The sequence below is a fragment of the Manis javanica genome, chromosome 6 (assembly GCF_040802235.1).
Source record: "Manis javanica isolate MJ-LG chromosome 6, MJ_LKY, whole genome shotgun sequence".
NCBI classification, from domain to species: Eukaryota; Metazoa; Chordata; class Mammalia; order Pholidota; family Manidae; genus Manis; species Manis javanica.
Window position 1 is genome coordinate 5,366,242 of NC_133161.1, and position 15,160 is coordinate 5,381,401.

General features: G+C 48.7%; 1 protein-coding gene across 2 annotated transcripts; it reads left to right on the forward strand.

Moving 5' to 3' along the window:
* Positions 1-587: 587 nt before the first annotated feature.
* On the forward strand, positions 588-14,341 carry ABCF2 (ATP binding cassette subfamily F member 2). Of its 2 annotated transcripts, none has more exons than XM_017651695.3 (15): positions 588-743; positions 1,366-1,564; positions 5,799-6,011; positions 6,469-6,651; positions 6,737-6,908; positions 8,091-8,186; positions 9,111-9,213; positions 10,290-10,385; positions 10,562-10,681; positions 10,765-10,854; positions 11,213-11,323; positions 11,822-11,884; positions 12,076-12,204; positions 12,808-13,011; positions 13,721-14,341. In XM_017651695.3, the coding sequence occupies exons 2-15, from the start codon at positions 1,408-1,410 to the stop codon at positions 13,856-13,858; spliced, it is 1,875 nt and encodes a 624-aa protein (XP_017507184.1). In that variant the 5' UTR covers positions 588-743; positions 1,366-1,407; the 3' UTR covers positions 13,859-14,341. The 2 variants fall into 2 exon arrangements, with proteins under 2 accessions (XP_017507184.1, XP_017507185.1); XM_017651696.3 differs by lacking the exon at positions 588-743 and adding an exon at positions 857-1,279.
* Positions 14,342-15,160: the final 819 nt, after the last annotated feature.

The following is a 15,160-nucleotide window of genomic DNA, read 5'->3' on the forward strand; positions in this document are numbered from 1 at the left end:
TTTTTTACTTCAGGGCTCTTCCCTCCAAACAAAGTGGCTTGGATGGAAACCTAACAATTCTGGAACGCCCAGGCTAAGAAGCCAAGGTTCAGGAACACATTCAGCACCTTCTAAAAGTTTGATTAACACTGGACCAGTCTCTAAAATCTCGGTTACACGAAACGAAGGCGCCTGTCTTTCAAGAAGGAAGTCTATTCACATCACCTTAGTAGTACTGCGCTTCTTTCTCGCTCTCTGAACCAACCACCTTCCCTTCTCTTCCCGCATCTCCCCATTGTTTCGACCCATTATCGCATGCTGCATGCTGGGAAGTGTAGTCACTCGCCCCGCTCCTGAGCCGGCTGTGCGGCTCTATAACTCGGTTATCTCCACATTCTTCAACAAATTTTCGAGAGGTGGGGTAAAGCCTGGAAAGACCAGCCCGGTTACCCGAGGAGGAGTCTGGGAGTTGCAGTTTACAGGGCCCAAAGCGGGCAACCTGGCAAAGGATTCTCGGACTCTAATTTTTCCAGTTTCGCGCATTCTGATGACGTCAAGAAGACCCGCGAGGCCCCCGGATACGCGGTAGTTCTCGAGGAGGGGTATCACTTTGACCTCCGCGCCTGAAGGACAACACTTCCCAGGAGTCCGCGCGCCGGCGCGCCGAGAGGCGCGCGAATCCGTGATTGGCTGGTAAGCCGGCCGCACGCGGAGGAGCCGCCAGGAACAGCTCTGTGGCGACAGAGGCCGAGCGGCGAGGCCCAGTGAGTTGGGAGAAGGGGCGCTGCGGGGAGGGTGCCGGCCGGTGGGGAGTGGGTGGTGGGGATCACGAGAAGAGGGAGGGGGAACGGGGTTGGGATGGAGGAGACTGCGAGGGAGAAGAAAGGACCAAGGGAGAGAAGCTGACGGGCGGGGACTGGAGAAGGTCCGGGGGGTGGCGAGGGAAGACCCTGAGAAGACTCACCGGGCGGAGAGCGAGTGCGATCCGGGAGGAAGCTGAGCCCGACGGCCAGGTGGTGCGGAGGAGGTCCGAGGCAGACAGGAGAAGGAAGCCGGAGAAGTGAGGCGGCCGGCCGGAGCGCGGAGCGCGAACTGGGAAAACGGCAGACCGGACCGCTGCCGAGGGGCAGAACTGCTCCCGGACCAGAGGCCCGTGAGGAGGAGCGTTGAGGCAGTGGGGATGGGGGACAAAGCCTGAGGGAAGAGATGCTCGGGTTAGAGGAGCGGCCGGGAATCAGTACCGGCTTGGAGACTCTGAGAAGCTGGGAGCGAGTGGCAGCAGCGGAGCTGGGGATCGGAGGTTCGAGAGGAAAATCCGAGAGGGGTGGAGCAGGCCCAGGCACTCTCCTGGAAGTTTAGAATTGCGGGGTGTTTGCCTTCCTTCAGGCCTCCTGTAAGAACAGTAACATATTCCTGTGGCTCATCATCATGCCTTCTGACCTGGCTAAGAAGAAGGCAGCTAAAAAGAAGGAAGCTGCCAAAGCACGACAGCGCCCCAGAAAGGGACATGAGGAAGACGGAGATGCTGTCACAGAACCACAGGTGGCAGAGGAGAAAAATGAGGCCAATGGCCAAGAGACCACAGGTGAATTGAGGGACAGGTGGGTTTCTGGGATGGTTGCTACCACTTCAGAGGCTCAGAATCCTGATGCTGGGGGCGCTGGGGAGTGTATCTGACACAAAACTTTTCACAATGAACGAAACCAGTAGAGTTGGAGCTTGTTGGTCAAGGAAACTGAGCACAAGGTTCTCACACATAATTAGGTGACCAGCAAATGTGGGAGTTGTGCTGTCTTGCCACTTTGCTAGACTATGAGGAGAAGGTCCGTTCCCTGTCCGTTTCTTAGTCCCCATTTCTCCACAGGGTGGTCAGGGTCCTGGGTGCTTTGTCTCACTATACCCTTGTCCTTCCAGGAATAGCGACGGTACCACCAAAAGCAAAACGTAGGAATTTTTTTGTTTTTTGTTTTTTTTCTGGGAAAGAAATGCCTTTCTGTTACTTATATTTTGGGAAATCACTTCTCAAGTGCTAGGCACTCTGCTACATTCTGAGGTACTATAAACACAGTCTGCCCTCTGATAACCCACCATCTAGATGGGAAAGCATAGCAATATGTGGTAAGTATTTCAGGCCCTTGGCAGTCTATTCCTAGCCTTCTTCCATGTCCCCTGAAAACTTCCTAAACAGGTCTCTGCTCCCTACTGAACAGTCACCACATTTCTGTCCTTTTCGAATTCTAATACCACAATTTTTGTGCTAGTTTTACTTGACAATTTCTCTCAGGGCCCAGCTTAAGATATCAAAACCCGTCCCAGCCAAATCTGACCTTAATAATATTACCATTTACTATACTCCTAGGCTACCTTATAGTGGTTTTTTTTAAACATTTTATTTTCTGTTTCTTCATCTAAATTGTTTGATCTTTGAAGGCAGAGATCGTGTCTTGGGTAATACATTTTTGTAGGACCAGACTTGTAGATAGACATACTAAGTAAATGTTTGAAGAGGGGAGGAGGATTACTGAGACAAATCATAACAGACACATAGGAATTGAGAAAAGGAGGAGTTAAAAATGACTGAGAGAGTTAAGTGGTAGGAATTGTCACCAAAATAAGAATTATGGGAAAAAACTGGTGCATGAAAGTCAGGCCATCTTATTGCTGCCCAGAGTAGTAGAGGGATGCGAAGTTAAGAATGATGGGAGTAAGCAAGAGGTCTGAGCTGTGATCTCTAAAGTAGAGAGATGGGGTCACCTCCAGGCGCTCCGGAACTACAGTTAAGCAGTATCTGTCATCAGTTCTGTAGGTACTTTCTGGATGAATTGGAAAGGGAGAAAACTGAATCCCTCTTTGAGATGAGTGTCCACTGTTCCTATTACAAACTTTTGTTCACCTTTCCTCCTAGGAATATAGAATTTCCCAGGTAACCCAGCTGTAGTAGCCCCATTTCATTAATACAGGAACTTTGGTTTTCATTCTGCTTGCTTAGGGAGCTACTGTTATGAAATGTGAAGTTTGTTTTCTTTCCAACCCTCTCAAACATTTCTTACTGCCAGGAACTAGCATCTTCAGTTTTCGTAATTAGTGGGTCATTTGCTCCCTCTCCCAGCACTGGGTTCTCTCTCCTCCCTGAGTTTGGGATTACTTGGTGTTGCAGGTCACCATTCTCCAACCTTCATCAATTTCCATTGCCACATGACTTCCCTTAAGTAGTAAGATATGGAAAAATCAAGATAAATATCAAAGAATCTGATAGTCAGAACCTTTAGAATATGAGACTCTTCCAGATAGGCACTGTCGTTCAGCTTGTCCCCTTCAGGGAATGAGTAAATGGGATTTCTTGTGAAGTCTACAATATACTCTGTGATGAGTTTGTTCCAGAATCCTTTTTTCATCTGCAGTGCTTTCACTTTTGAGCCTATTCTGTGGGATGCTGTAGGCCAGGACAGTGAGATATATTCAAGTCTCTTATTTTTGAAGCTTGGGAGATGACTTAGGTCATAGATGATATAAACTGGAAGAGATCAAGAGAAAAATGTTATGTAGCTTCCCCTTAATTTTGATCTTCCTCTTGTATGAGCAGTTGGAGAGCTAGACCAGGAATCAACAGACTTTTTCTGTAAAGAATCAATTAGCAGATATTTGTACCTTCACAGGCCATATGGTCTCTGTTGAAGCTGTTCAACTCTGCCGTTGTAGTAGAAGGTAGCCACAGACAATATGTAAATGATGAGTGTGGCTATGTTTTCTTTTTTTTGCTATCATTAATGTACAATTACATGAACAACATTATGGTTACTAGATTTCCCCTATTATCAAGTCCCTCCCACATACCCCATTACAGTCACTGTCCATCAGCATAGTAAGATGCTGTAGAATCACTACTTGTCTTCTCTGTGTTATACTGCCTTCCCTGTGTCCCCCCACCCCGTACATTATATGTGGTAATCATGATGAGTGTGGCTGTGTTTTAATAAAATTTATTTACAAAAATAGACAATTGGTCAAATCTGGCCAGCCTTTTCTTAAGCCACTGGCCTTCTAAACTAAGAATGGTTTTTACATTTCTTACGTGGTTACATTTCAAATGGCAATATACATACCTATATAATAGTCTCCATTTTGCCAGTTGACCCATAAACCCCAAAATATTTGCCCTTTAAGAAAAAGTCTACCAATTCCTGATGTAGATTATAAGCTTCTCCCTAGTCTGTCTTCTTCTCAACATGTAGAACAGGGATTGGAACAAAGCAGGGCTTTGGGAAGCCTGATAACCTTGTAGAAAAGAGAGACTTAAAACTCCTCTCTTTGGTCAAAACAAAAACTTTGACCTCCAATTGAAAAGTATTCATCCCCAACACCTTTGTGTAACACACTATACCAGGAGCTGAGGTTGGTCTGGAGTGACTGCCGTCTGTCTGATGGGGCCACCGCTGCCCTCCATGCTGGCTCCTTGCAGGCAGAGCAGGTCTAGCAGCAGGGTGGTCATGGCACCAGCTCTGTAATCACCAGGCATGATGGGGTGCTCAGAGAGTGACCTAAGACTAGCCACCACGTGCCCTCTCCCTTGAAGCTGCTTTCCCACGCCTGCCTGTCAGAGGAGGGCACTGAGCTCTCTTCACCCTCTCTGCCCCATCTTTACTCTTCCTGAAGACAGACGTGCAGGCTTTTGTCATTCGGGGAGTTCTGTTAAAATTACTAAGGGAATACAGCTGAGGGTAACAAAGACTAAAAAATCACCTCATTTCTCTTTTGGAAGAAACTTAACCTCTGTCCCCAATTCTGTCCCACTTTCAACAATACCTTGTGGGCTCTTACCTTTATGGAAAGGTAGGATAGTGCACTAGTTAAGGTCATGGGTTTTGGGGTCAGACAAACCCTGGTTTGTATTCGGACTCTCATTTATGAGCCTTTTTTACCTTGGTTGTGTTATTTAAAACCTCTTGATTTATTAAATGGGGATTATCTCATTTATTAAATGAGGTGTATATCTCGTAAGGGTTATGAGGATTAAGTTAAATGGGGAATGATGAGTAATCCAGTCCCAGGCACAGAGTAAACTCAACATCTATTAGCCAGTTAATACTAGCATTCACATTACAGCTCTTCCCAGCCGAAAGAAGTAATTCTGCCTGAAAAACCACAAAGGCGGAACAGCTAGTCTCTTACCTTGTGGTCAGTTTGCATCTCTGAAACCCTCAAGACCTGGGAACTTATGGTTTTCCCAGCCTTCACTCTGCCTGCAGTCATTCCTCTGTGCCCCTCGCACTAGCCTCTTCTGGGTGGCATAGCTTCTTAGAAGCACCATATGGAAGCTCTCTGGGTCATGGAGTAAGGGAAGTGAACCTCTATTGTGTCTGCTTTCTTTTGAGCGTTAGGACTAACTCTTTAACATGCATGTATGGGGGACACTTTGGAATTCTAGCCATTCCCCCCATGCATTTATGTCATATAAGAACAAAAGAGAAGTTTGAATTAAAAGGACAAGTTGTGAAGTGAAAAGTGTCTGTGGAAACAAGATATTATGGCAGAGCTGTATGCAAGGCGCACCTTTTTTAAAGCTCACAAACCATCCAAGTCTGCTAACTTGAGCCCAGCTCCTTCAGGACATGTCTTTTCAGCATCTGGATCTTTGTGTGATAATACTTGGTTGCCTAGTAAGGGGCAAAATCCACAAACACCCAAATACAGACTTGAACCCTAGAACCTCAGATTGAAAGTCCAGTGCTCTCCTGACTGAGCTATCCAGATGTGCCTTTTTGTGTGAGAGCTGTCCGTCTTACAGCCCTTCCCAAACTGCTTTTCTTTTCTGTCGCCAGAAGTGGATTTGCTGACCAAGGAGCTAGAGGACTTTGAGATGAAGAAAGCTGCTGCTCGAGCTGTCACTGGTGTCCTCGCCTCTCACCCCAACAGTACTGACGCCCACATTATTAACCTCTCCCTCACCTTTCACGGTCAAGAGCTGCTTAGTGACACCAAACTGGAATTAAACTCAGGCCGTCGTTATGGCCTCATTGGCTTAAATGGAATCGGTGAGGCCCTTGGAAGGCAAGGTGGGAGGTAGTTCTCCGTGGCTCATCTGTCTCTCAGAAGGTGTTTACTTAGCACCAGCTGTGTACAAAGCAAGGCGTTTACAGTTTGGGTAGGAGACCAGATATGCCCAGGGAAAAGGAACTAGCAATACAGAGCAGTATGTGGTAAGTACCACATGAGTAGTTGTAGGCAGTAGGTGCTGGAAAAGGGTGGTGGGGAGAGTGGGGAGGCTGCTGTAGATGAACAGAACTCATAGAGGAGGTGTGGGACAAGAACTGGAGGAAAGTTGAAAAGGCAGCCCAAGAATGGGTGGGAGGCTGATAACAGGTATTGAATAAGGAGGGAAGGTACTCAAAAAAATGGTGAGGTCGAGGTTTGGCCCGAGTGGAAGAACTGATGAGGGGAATGACAGGCATAGCCATGCTGAGTGTCTCCTGTTCCTTGCCTGCCCCTCAGGAAAGTCTATGCTGCTGTCTGCCATCGGGAAACGAGAGGTGCCTATTCCTGAGCACATCGACATCTACCATTTGACTCGGGAGATGCCTCCTAGTGACAAGACCCCCTTGCAGTGTGTGATGGAAGTTGACACAGAGCGGGCCATGCTGGAGAAGGAAGCAGAGCGGCTGGCTCACGAGGATGGTAGGGCACCAGGTCCAGGGGCATGTGGGTGGGCTTCCTTCCGGGAAAGGCCTAGAGAGCCTCATGGGCCATGCACTGCCCACAGCGGAGTGTGAGAAGCTCATGGAGCTCTATGAGCGACTGGAGGAGCTGGATGCCGACAAAGCAGAGATGCGGGCTTCACGGATCTTGCACGGACTGGGCTTCACACCGGCCATGCAGCGCAAGAAGCTAAAAGACTTCAGTGGGGGTTGGAGGATGAGGGTTGCCCTTGCCAGGTGAGTTGCTCCCTCCTCCTCTACCCTCTGTAGCTCCTAGTCTTTTTCAGGGTTGAATGCCCACTCCGGTGGGACTGTTTAGAATAGGGGTCAGTGGTCAGTAAGTGCCAAATAAGATACAGACATTAGTGATGTGAAAGGGATGGTGTGCTATGGTCAAGGAGTGAACTTCCTGACTGAAGTGGTCATTGTGGGGTTTCTGGCACAGTGTTTAGGAATCGTAGGACCAGCCCTAGGTAAAGTGGTAGAGAAGGTCTGTTTCTTTTTCCTTCCTAACTTCTCCACCCTTTTTTGTGCTTCGGTCCTTCTAATTCTTGACGTATAAAGGTAAAATGTTAACTATTAATATATATGTCCTTCTCATCCTCTTGTGATCTGGACCCAAAGCGAGTTTCTGTAGACTGTCATTCTAGCAGGCACTCCAGAACATTCCCCGTTAAATAGGTGGCTGCTTATCCCGCTGTTCTCTGCCAGGTGCGCTGGTGAGGCTTGATACACTGCTCCAGCAAGGCTGCTGTGTGCCTTGGAATGTGAGCGCAGTGGTTCCATGTGCCAGCAAAGAGTCGCTGCCTTAGGGTCACCTAAGGAGCTTTAAAAAATACAGGTTTCCTAGCCTCTCCTTCAGATCTATGGAGTTTGGTGCCCAGAATTCTTGTTTCTAAAAGGCTCTGCAGGTGTGGTGACTAGATATGCGAATCAGAGCTAACTGTTGCTTGTCCTGTCTTGGGATTCCATCCAAGAAAAGAACATTCTTTCTAGAGTCTGGCAACCCCACCAGATGCTAGAGTCTGGCAACCCCTCCTTGCTAGAGTCTGGCAACCCCACCAGATGGGTTCAACCTGTATACTTTTTGCTTTAGCAGTTTATATCCTGTCTATCCTTTTGTCTTTCCGAGGTCACCAACTTCATTGCAAAAGACATTAGACTCATAAGGACTTCTACAGCCTTCTTTCCAAACTGCGCCATCCCGCTGTTTCTCAGCCCTGTTTTCTGCCCTTTAGCCTCCTGTCTTCAACTCTTGTTTCCCTCCTAGTTATCCCCTTTCCTCTGAGGTATAGAGCTTCGTATTGATTTCAGGACTCAAGCCAGGCCTGCCCAGAAGTGCAGGTAGCAGGCAAGGTAGTTCTTCCCGGTGTAGCACCCGTTGGGCTCAGGTGGCCCTTCTCCTTTCCTGTCCCCCAGAGCCCTCTTCATTCGGCCCTTCATGCTGCTCCTGGACGAGCCCACCAACCACCTGGACCTTGACGCTTGTGTGTGGTTAGAAGAGGAACTGAAGACGTAAGGGGCTGGGAGGGGGGAGTGGGCAGGTCCTGAAGGTGTGTGGTTGGAAGAGGAACTGACGACTAAGGGGCTGGGGGGAGGGGTGGGGTGGGCAGGTCCCGAAGGAGCAGCATCCGAAGGAAATGGCTGCCCACAAATAGGGCGGTATTCAGAGAGTGAGAAAATGAACTGAGGGGAGGCCAGATTGAAACAGTAGTAAGAACCCTTAGGGCAGGCTATTCGCATGCTTTTGTTTAATCTAAAATATGTGAATTGTTGGTTTTTTTAACTTTTTTTTCTCCCAGTATTCAAAATACCTATATTAAAGACAGCATTTTTTTCTTAACTATATATACATATATATATATATATATACACACACACACCATATGAAGGAGACTCCCATCTAAGGTCATGATGCAGTGACACAGGAAAACACATAGTTGACAGGGCAAAGACCCCTCTATGACTGAAGAGGTGGGCAAACTGGAATATTGTACCACCTCAGAAAGCAGGCATTCAGTGGGCTCTGCAGTGACTTGTACCTTCTTTCAAAAAGAACAGCTGATTTTTACTGCACCTGTTCCAGCTCTTCCCGCCCACAGTTTTGGATACATTTATGGGTGTGTTTGTGTATATACAGTTGTGTTTTAACCATCCCTGTTACTACCATCTCCATTCCATTCTGTTGAAAATTAAAACAGAAGATACAGGAAACGCAGACTGCCGCACCACACTTTGAAAGGCAGCAAACTGTCCTTACTTGTAGATTGTGCGCTGGCGGCTTAGATGCTGAGAGCCAGGAATTGGCCATCAAATCTGAAGGGTGCTCAGGGGCAAGAGTGGGAAAGATGAAGCATTTCTGGGTCTGACTCTCAGCTCACCTGTTGTGGACTCCTTACCGTTTTGAGGACCTCTCTAACTGGTTCTCTGGCTTTGCAGTTTTAAGCGCATCCTGGTCCTCGTCTCACATTCCCAGGACTTCCTGAATGGTGTCTGTACCAACATCATTCACATGCACAACAGGAAATTGAAGTACTATACGGTGAGTGGGCCCAAGTGTCTCCACAATAGCCTCTGTGCTTACCAAGCCCTTAAAGTTCTTTACAAAGAAAAAACAACTAGGCTTACTTTCAGGCCATGGTCCATAGATTGGCAGCCTGTGCACATGGAGTGTATTTGTTTTATGGCAGAGAGGGTGACTTCTCATGCTGCTCAGACAGACCCTGCTGTTCCCTGCCTTCTTGAATGGCTACTTAACTGCTTCTTGACAGCCAGCTCGCTTAGCCCTCCTTCCGCAAAGAAAGGAAGTCAATATCTCAGCAGCCCACTTCTCTGCCCTGCCTTTTCATTTTCTGTATTTTGAAAATGGTATCAAATAAAAAATGAAAACAGCAGTCCTCCTCAGTCAAAGTTATACTCACCATGGGACTGTTAATATTTTTTATGTGGTTTTCTATGTAGTCTTCTAGAAATTTCCTATGTATGTAGAGGCATTTGTAGAAACATTCTGTTATGTTTGTTGCTTTTAAAATTTAATACTTTTGGACCGCTTTCCATATAAAATATATATGATCAGTCTCCTTTTCGGTGACTCCGTAGTGTTTCAGTGTGTGGCTGTCCTGTAACTTGTCAGACCCTTTTGGTGGATGTGAAGGTCGGGCCGGTTGTTTGCAGGTAGAAACCATGGCAGTGCAATGGTGCAGGGTTTGCCAGGGCCTGAGTCTGATTGGCCTCATGTCTCCCCTCCTGGGGGCCATTCTTCTAGTCTTCCTGGGGCCTCAGCTTCTAGGGGTGGGGGGTAGTAGGAGGTGCTCTTGGAAGGTGGTGAGCCTTGTGATGTCCATCTGACAGGGCCGCTGTCAGTGCTGTGGCTGTCTTTGTGGCTGATCTGAGGATTTGATCTGGGGCCCTGCTCCGGCTGAGAGCGAAAGGTGCCCACTGTGAGAGAACTCAGATTCTAGCTTAGGATGTGCTTCTTGAATGCACTTCCTCTTCCCCTACCGCGCAGTCTTACAGCCAGGGCCAAGTCAGATGCCTTTCCACACCCTCCCGAACCCTGAGTGAGCACCCAGGAGTGAAGGTAAAGCTACCTGCCTCGCCTGGTGCATTTCCCTGCAGGGTAATTATGATCAGTATGTGAAGACACGGCTGGAGCTGGAGGAGAACCAGATGAAGAGGTTTCACTGGGAGCAAGATCAGATCGCACACATGAAGGTAGGGCAAACACAGAGCTGAGCTCAGGTTCTCCAGGGGAGTTGGATTGATGTTATCTGGGGAGTTGAGGGTTGCTGGAGGAGGTCCAGAAGAAGTTGTCATCAGTTTTCACTCTGCATTTAAGGTGAGTTGTTTAGCGCCTGCCTGCACCCCAAGCCCCCGTTTTGTTCTCTCAGAACTACATTGCTAGGTTTGGTCACGGCAGCGCCAAGCTGGCCCGGCAAGCCCAGAGCAAGGAGAAGACGCTACAGAAAATGATGGCATCGGGGCTGACAGAGAGGGTCGTGAGTGACAAGGTGGGGAACAGTTGGATGAGTCAGGTGGCCTAAGGTGGGGCAGCTAAGAAGGGACCTCACTTGATAATGCCTTCTCCTCCTAGACACTTTCATTTTATTTCCCGCCATGTGGCAAGATCCCTCCACCTGTCATTATGGTACAAAATGTGAGCTTCAAGTATACAAAAGATGGGGTGAGTACACGTGTGTGGTTGGGAGGCTGGTGTGCATTTTACAAGGTCAGCATCAACTGGCTGGAAGAGTCCCCTGTTCTTTGCTGCCACCCCTACTAATTCACATGGTGCACGGGGGTTTTCAGGAATGGGGGCTGGGGTGCCTCATCCAGGGACTCCCTATGCCCCCCTTTTCAAGTACTTGGAGGAAAATTACCCAGCTAGGTTGGCAGATGAAAGCAGTGGGTTGAGGTCTGCCGTGCAAGCTGCCTCCCTTCTCCGCATTCTCACATCCTCCAGTGGTCACGGGGGACTCGGCAGGGTTGGTCTGCCAGCCAGGTTGATTTGTCTTCTTCCATCTCCCTCTCACCCACCTCAGCCTTGCATCTACAACAATCTAGAATTTGGTATTGATCTTGACACACGAGTGGCTCTGGTGGGGCCCAATGGAGCAGGGAAGTCAACTCTTTTGAAGCTGCTAACTGGAGAGGTAATGCTGCCAGGTGGGGGCGTGGGACCTGAAGAGTGGGGCTTAGCGGGCCTGAGGAGGAGGGAGGGTATGTGGGGCCACTGCTGTCGGAGGGCCCGAGTGCTCTGGTAGTCAGTGAGCTGTCTGGGGTGCAGGCAGTGTTGAGATGGAGAACGCGCACGTGTGTGTGTTTATTTTAGAAATGTATATTATACCTACATCTGAGTGCTTTCTTACACGGTATAGCTCATTTATAGTAGGTATTTTAAAACTACTGAATAGATTGTGGTGTATCTCTGCCTCCCTTGAGAACATGTGTTTGAGTATCTCTTCCTAAATATTTTTAGAGTGGCCTGAGTAGCAGTCTGTGAGGTGGTGATGTAGATCCTGTGGAGGAAGTTGTATGAGTCTTGTTCAGTGTGAACGTATGTTTGTTTCCCCACTCTGCCTATGTCTGATTCTGACCAGGTTTTCTTTTTTACATGCTTATCTTTCCACTTACTACTATTTTCTTTCTAGCTGCTGCCCACAGACGGGATGATTCGAAAACACTCTCATGTCAAGATAGGGCGTTACCATCAGGTACAGACCTTGGGGTAAGGGCAGTTGCCCAGTGTGGGAAGGGGGCTCATGTGACCAAGTCAGCTCTTACCTGCTTCTCCTGGAATCTTGAACAGGTGCCTGAGTAGAGAGTTACTCGGCAGGTAACAGCAGGGTTCTTTTTGAAGTGGAACATCGGTCACGCCTGGGTGGGTGTTCCTTTCTCCCATTAGCATTTACAAGAGCAGCTGGACCTAGATCTCTCGCCTTTGGAGTACATGATGAAGTGCTATCCAGAGATAAAGGAGAAGGAGGAAATGAGGAAGATCATTGGGCGATATGGTCTTACCGGGAAGCAGCAGGTCAGTGGAGGGGGATGGGGAAAGAACCCCAGATGGGTGGGAGACTCTGGCTGGAAGGTCAGGGAATGCTGTCCTGGTGACCCCGTTTTGGAAGCTACCCCAGAAGTATTTTTCTTTTCTTTCCGCTCCAAAGAGAGCCACTACCTTTCCTTCGCCCTCCGTTGTTAGTAGTGATTCACTTAGGTTTTGTTGTGAGGGAGGGGCCGGAATAGTGTGCTGGTCACTAACCTGCCCTCACCCAGACTAACAGGATGAGCCATAGTGTTTGAAGGCAAGGGAAACTGAAACCTAAAAAACAAGTTACTGGATTCAGATGTGGACTGAGGGTCCACAGGATTGCTCCAGTTCATTAAGATTTAAGTGGCAAGAGACTGTGAGGTATGGCCTCGGTAATGACAAGGTCTTCAGGCTCCCAGATGTATCCCTTTCAGGCCTTGAGAGACTGAGAGCTGTGCCACCGTCTTGCTGTGTGATCTTGTGTTTTCCTGAGCTCCACTTTTTGTAAGATGGTGATAATATTAATGGAGGAGCCGTGGGGAAAGGTGAATCGTGCTGTGTGGTAGGGGTAACATCAAATTGTATGAATGTCATGGTTCCACTCAGGTGAGTCCAATCCGGAACCTGTCTGATGGGCAGAAGTGTCGCGTGTGTCTGGCCTGGCTGGCCTGGCAGAACCCCCACATGCTCTTCCTGGATGAGCCCACTAATCACCTGGATATTGAGACCATCGATGCCCTAGCAGATGCCATCAATGAGTTTGAGGGTGGTATGATGCTGGTCAGCCATGATTTCAGACTCATTCAGCAGGTGAGGCTCCTGGCAAGGGCAGGAGGCCAAGTAGAGGGCATCTAGGAGAAGGGTGGGTGGGACAGTTGTGGCCCATGGGGGGCATGTCATACATGCTTACTGGATTTGGCAAAAGGGCTCAGGGCCCTCAGACAGGATGGTGAGGAACAGATCTTAATGGCTTTTGGAAAAAACTTAGAAAGCCTTAATGGAAACACTCCGATTTTCAGTAGCTATTTGAGGATGTTAACCTTCTTGGCATTGTTGGCCAGAATCAGTGAGGGAGTTGGGTAGAAAACAGGGTGATTTTACTGCTGTCCCGAGAGTCTTTGACCTAGGAGGAGTAGTATTACACTAAGGAGGATTTGGGTTAGACAGAGGGCAACTGCCAGTTCTTGGTGAGAAAGCAGCTGCCATTTCTCAAAGCTGTGGGGAAGATGGGGTAGAGAAAGCGACGCTGAGAGTGAAGCCTCTGAACAGATCTAGGCCCTGCTGGGGGCCTGGGAATTGGGGTGACCCAGCACATTCTGGCTTGGAAGGTTTCAGGCCTGCTGGCTACCATACTGCTGAGTTGACATTAAGGTGGTGAAACCCTGAGCTGGGCCTGGGGCTGAGGCTTGGGAGGTGGGAGGGTGGTGGTGCCTTCCTGGGTCCCTGAGAGAGTCTTCTAGGCCAGAATGGGAGAAGAGAGTGCTGGCCAGGATTAGTAAATCTACTATTTGCCTTCTAGGTTGCACAAGAAATCTGGGTCTGTGAGAAGCAGACAATCACCAAATGGCCTGGAGATATCCTGGCTTACAAGGAGCACCTCAAGTCCAAGCTGGTGGGCGAGGAGCCCCAGCTCACCAGGAGGACCCACAACGTGTGAGCCCTGACCTGGGCCGGGCCAGGCCCCTGGGGCCACACTCCTGCATTGCTGCAATACCACTCCCCAGCCCCTCCCTGACCCCACCTGCCTTAGCTGCCCTCTGTGATCTTACCCACAGCTGGACAGTACCTGTCTCTTCCTGTCCTTCCAGTTACTTATGTCCATGTCTGGACTCGGCTGGCTGTTCCTGCCAGCCCCTTGCTGGTTACTGACCCCAACCGTGATGCAGCCAGAGGTACCTGAGGGTTAGCCCAAGGACCCATGCCCTGGGCTGGCCCGTGAAAGAGCTTAGGATCCTCGTTTTCTGGGTTTTGGTGATGTTGGAGGAATACCCCCCAGCCCACCACCCCCATTCCTTTCTGCTTCTGGTTTGGAGCTCTGAACTAGGGCCTCAGTCTTGGTCAGTTTTTAAATAATTATTTAACAGTGTAACTTTTAGACTTACGTGACATCTACAAAGTGTCCAATAAAGAAAGAAGCAGCCACGGTCCCTACATTCATTCTCAGGCCTCCGGGCCCTTCACCCCCTTCCACCCTGTAGTGCCAGTAGTCCCTTCCCCTCAGCAAGAGCTGGGCCGGAGTCAGGGAGATGGATGTGGACAGAAGGCCAGTCTCAGGACCTGAAAGGACTCCTCTCCCTTTCTGCTGATTAGAAATTGTGCCTTTTCTTAGGCCAGTGCATCAGAATCACCCGGAAGAATCAATAGATCAGATCACTGGGTCTTGCCTCAGAGTTTCTGGTTCAGTAGGTTTGGGGTGAGACCAGGAATTAAAATGTCTTAACAAGTTCCCAGGCGAAGATACTGCTGGTATGGGGGCCACACTTTGAGAACCACTGTCCTGGAGCATGTTTTTCAGAGTGGTCTGAGGCTTTCCCTCCAGACCTATACCACAGCACTTGGGGGTGCCTATTAAAAATGCAGACTTCCAGGTTCCAGATGTATTGATTCCATTTGGTGGGGTGGGGGAGATGGAGAAATGGTCAAGAGCCTACATTTTCATACTGAAGTTTGTGAACCACTGTTTCTGGTGGGATACTGAAAGTTTTATCTACAGCATTAATTTTCATTAGCACTAATTTACTACATTCCAGGGCTCTGCATAGCCTGTCTGAACTTGAATAGCACTTCCAGGCTTTGTGTCATCAGGCACACCCCCGGGCATCCTTACCTGTGTGGATTCAGCACTCCTGCAAAACCTCAGCAGTCATCCTTGTGGAACAACACACACAGCCATGATTTATTAGTGTGCCTTATAGTACATGTAAGAATGTGTAAAGTTAAGTCCCAGATGGTGTCTAAA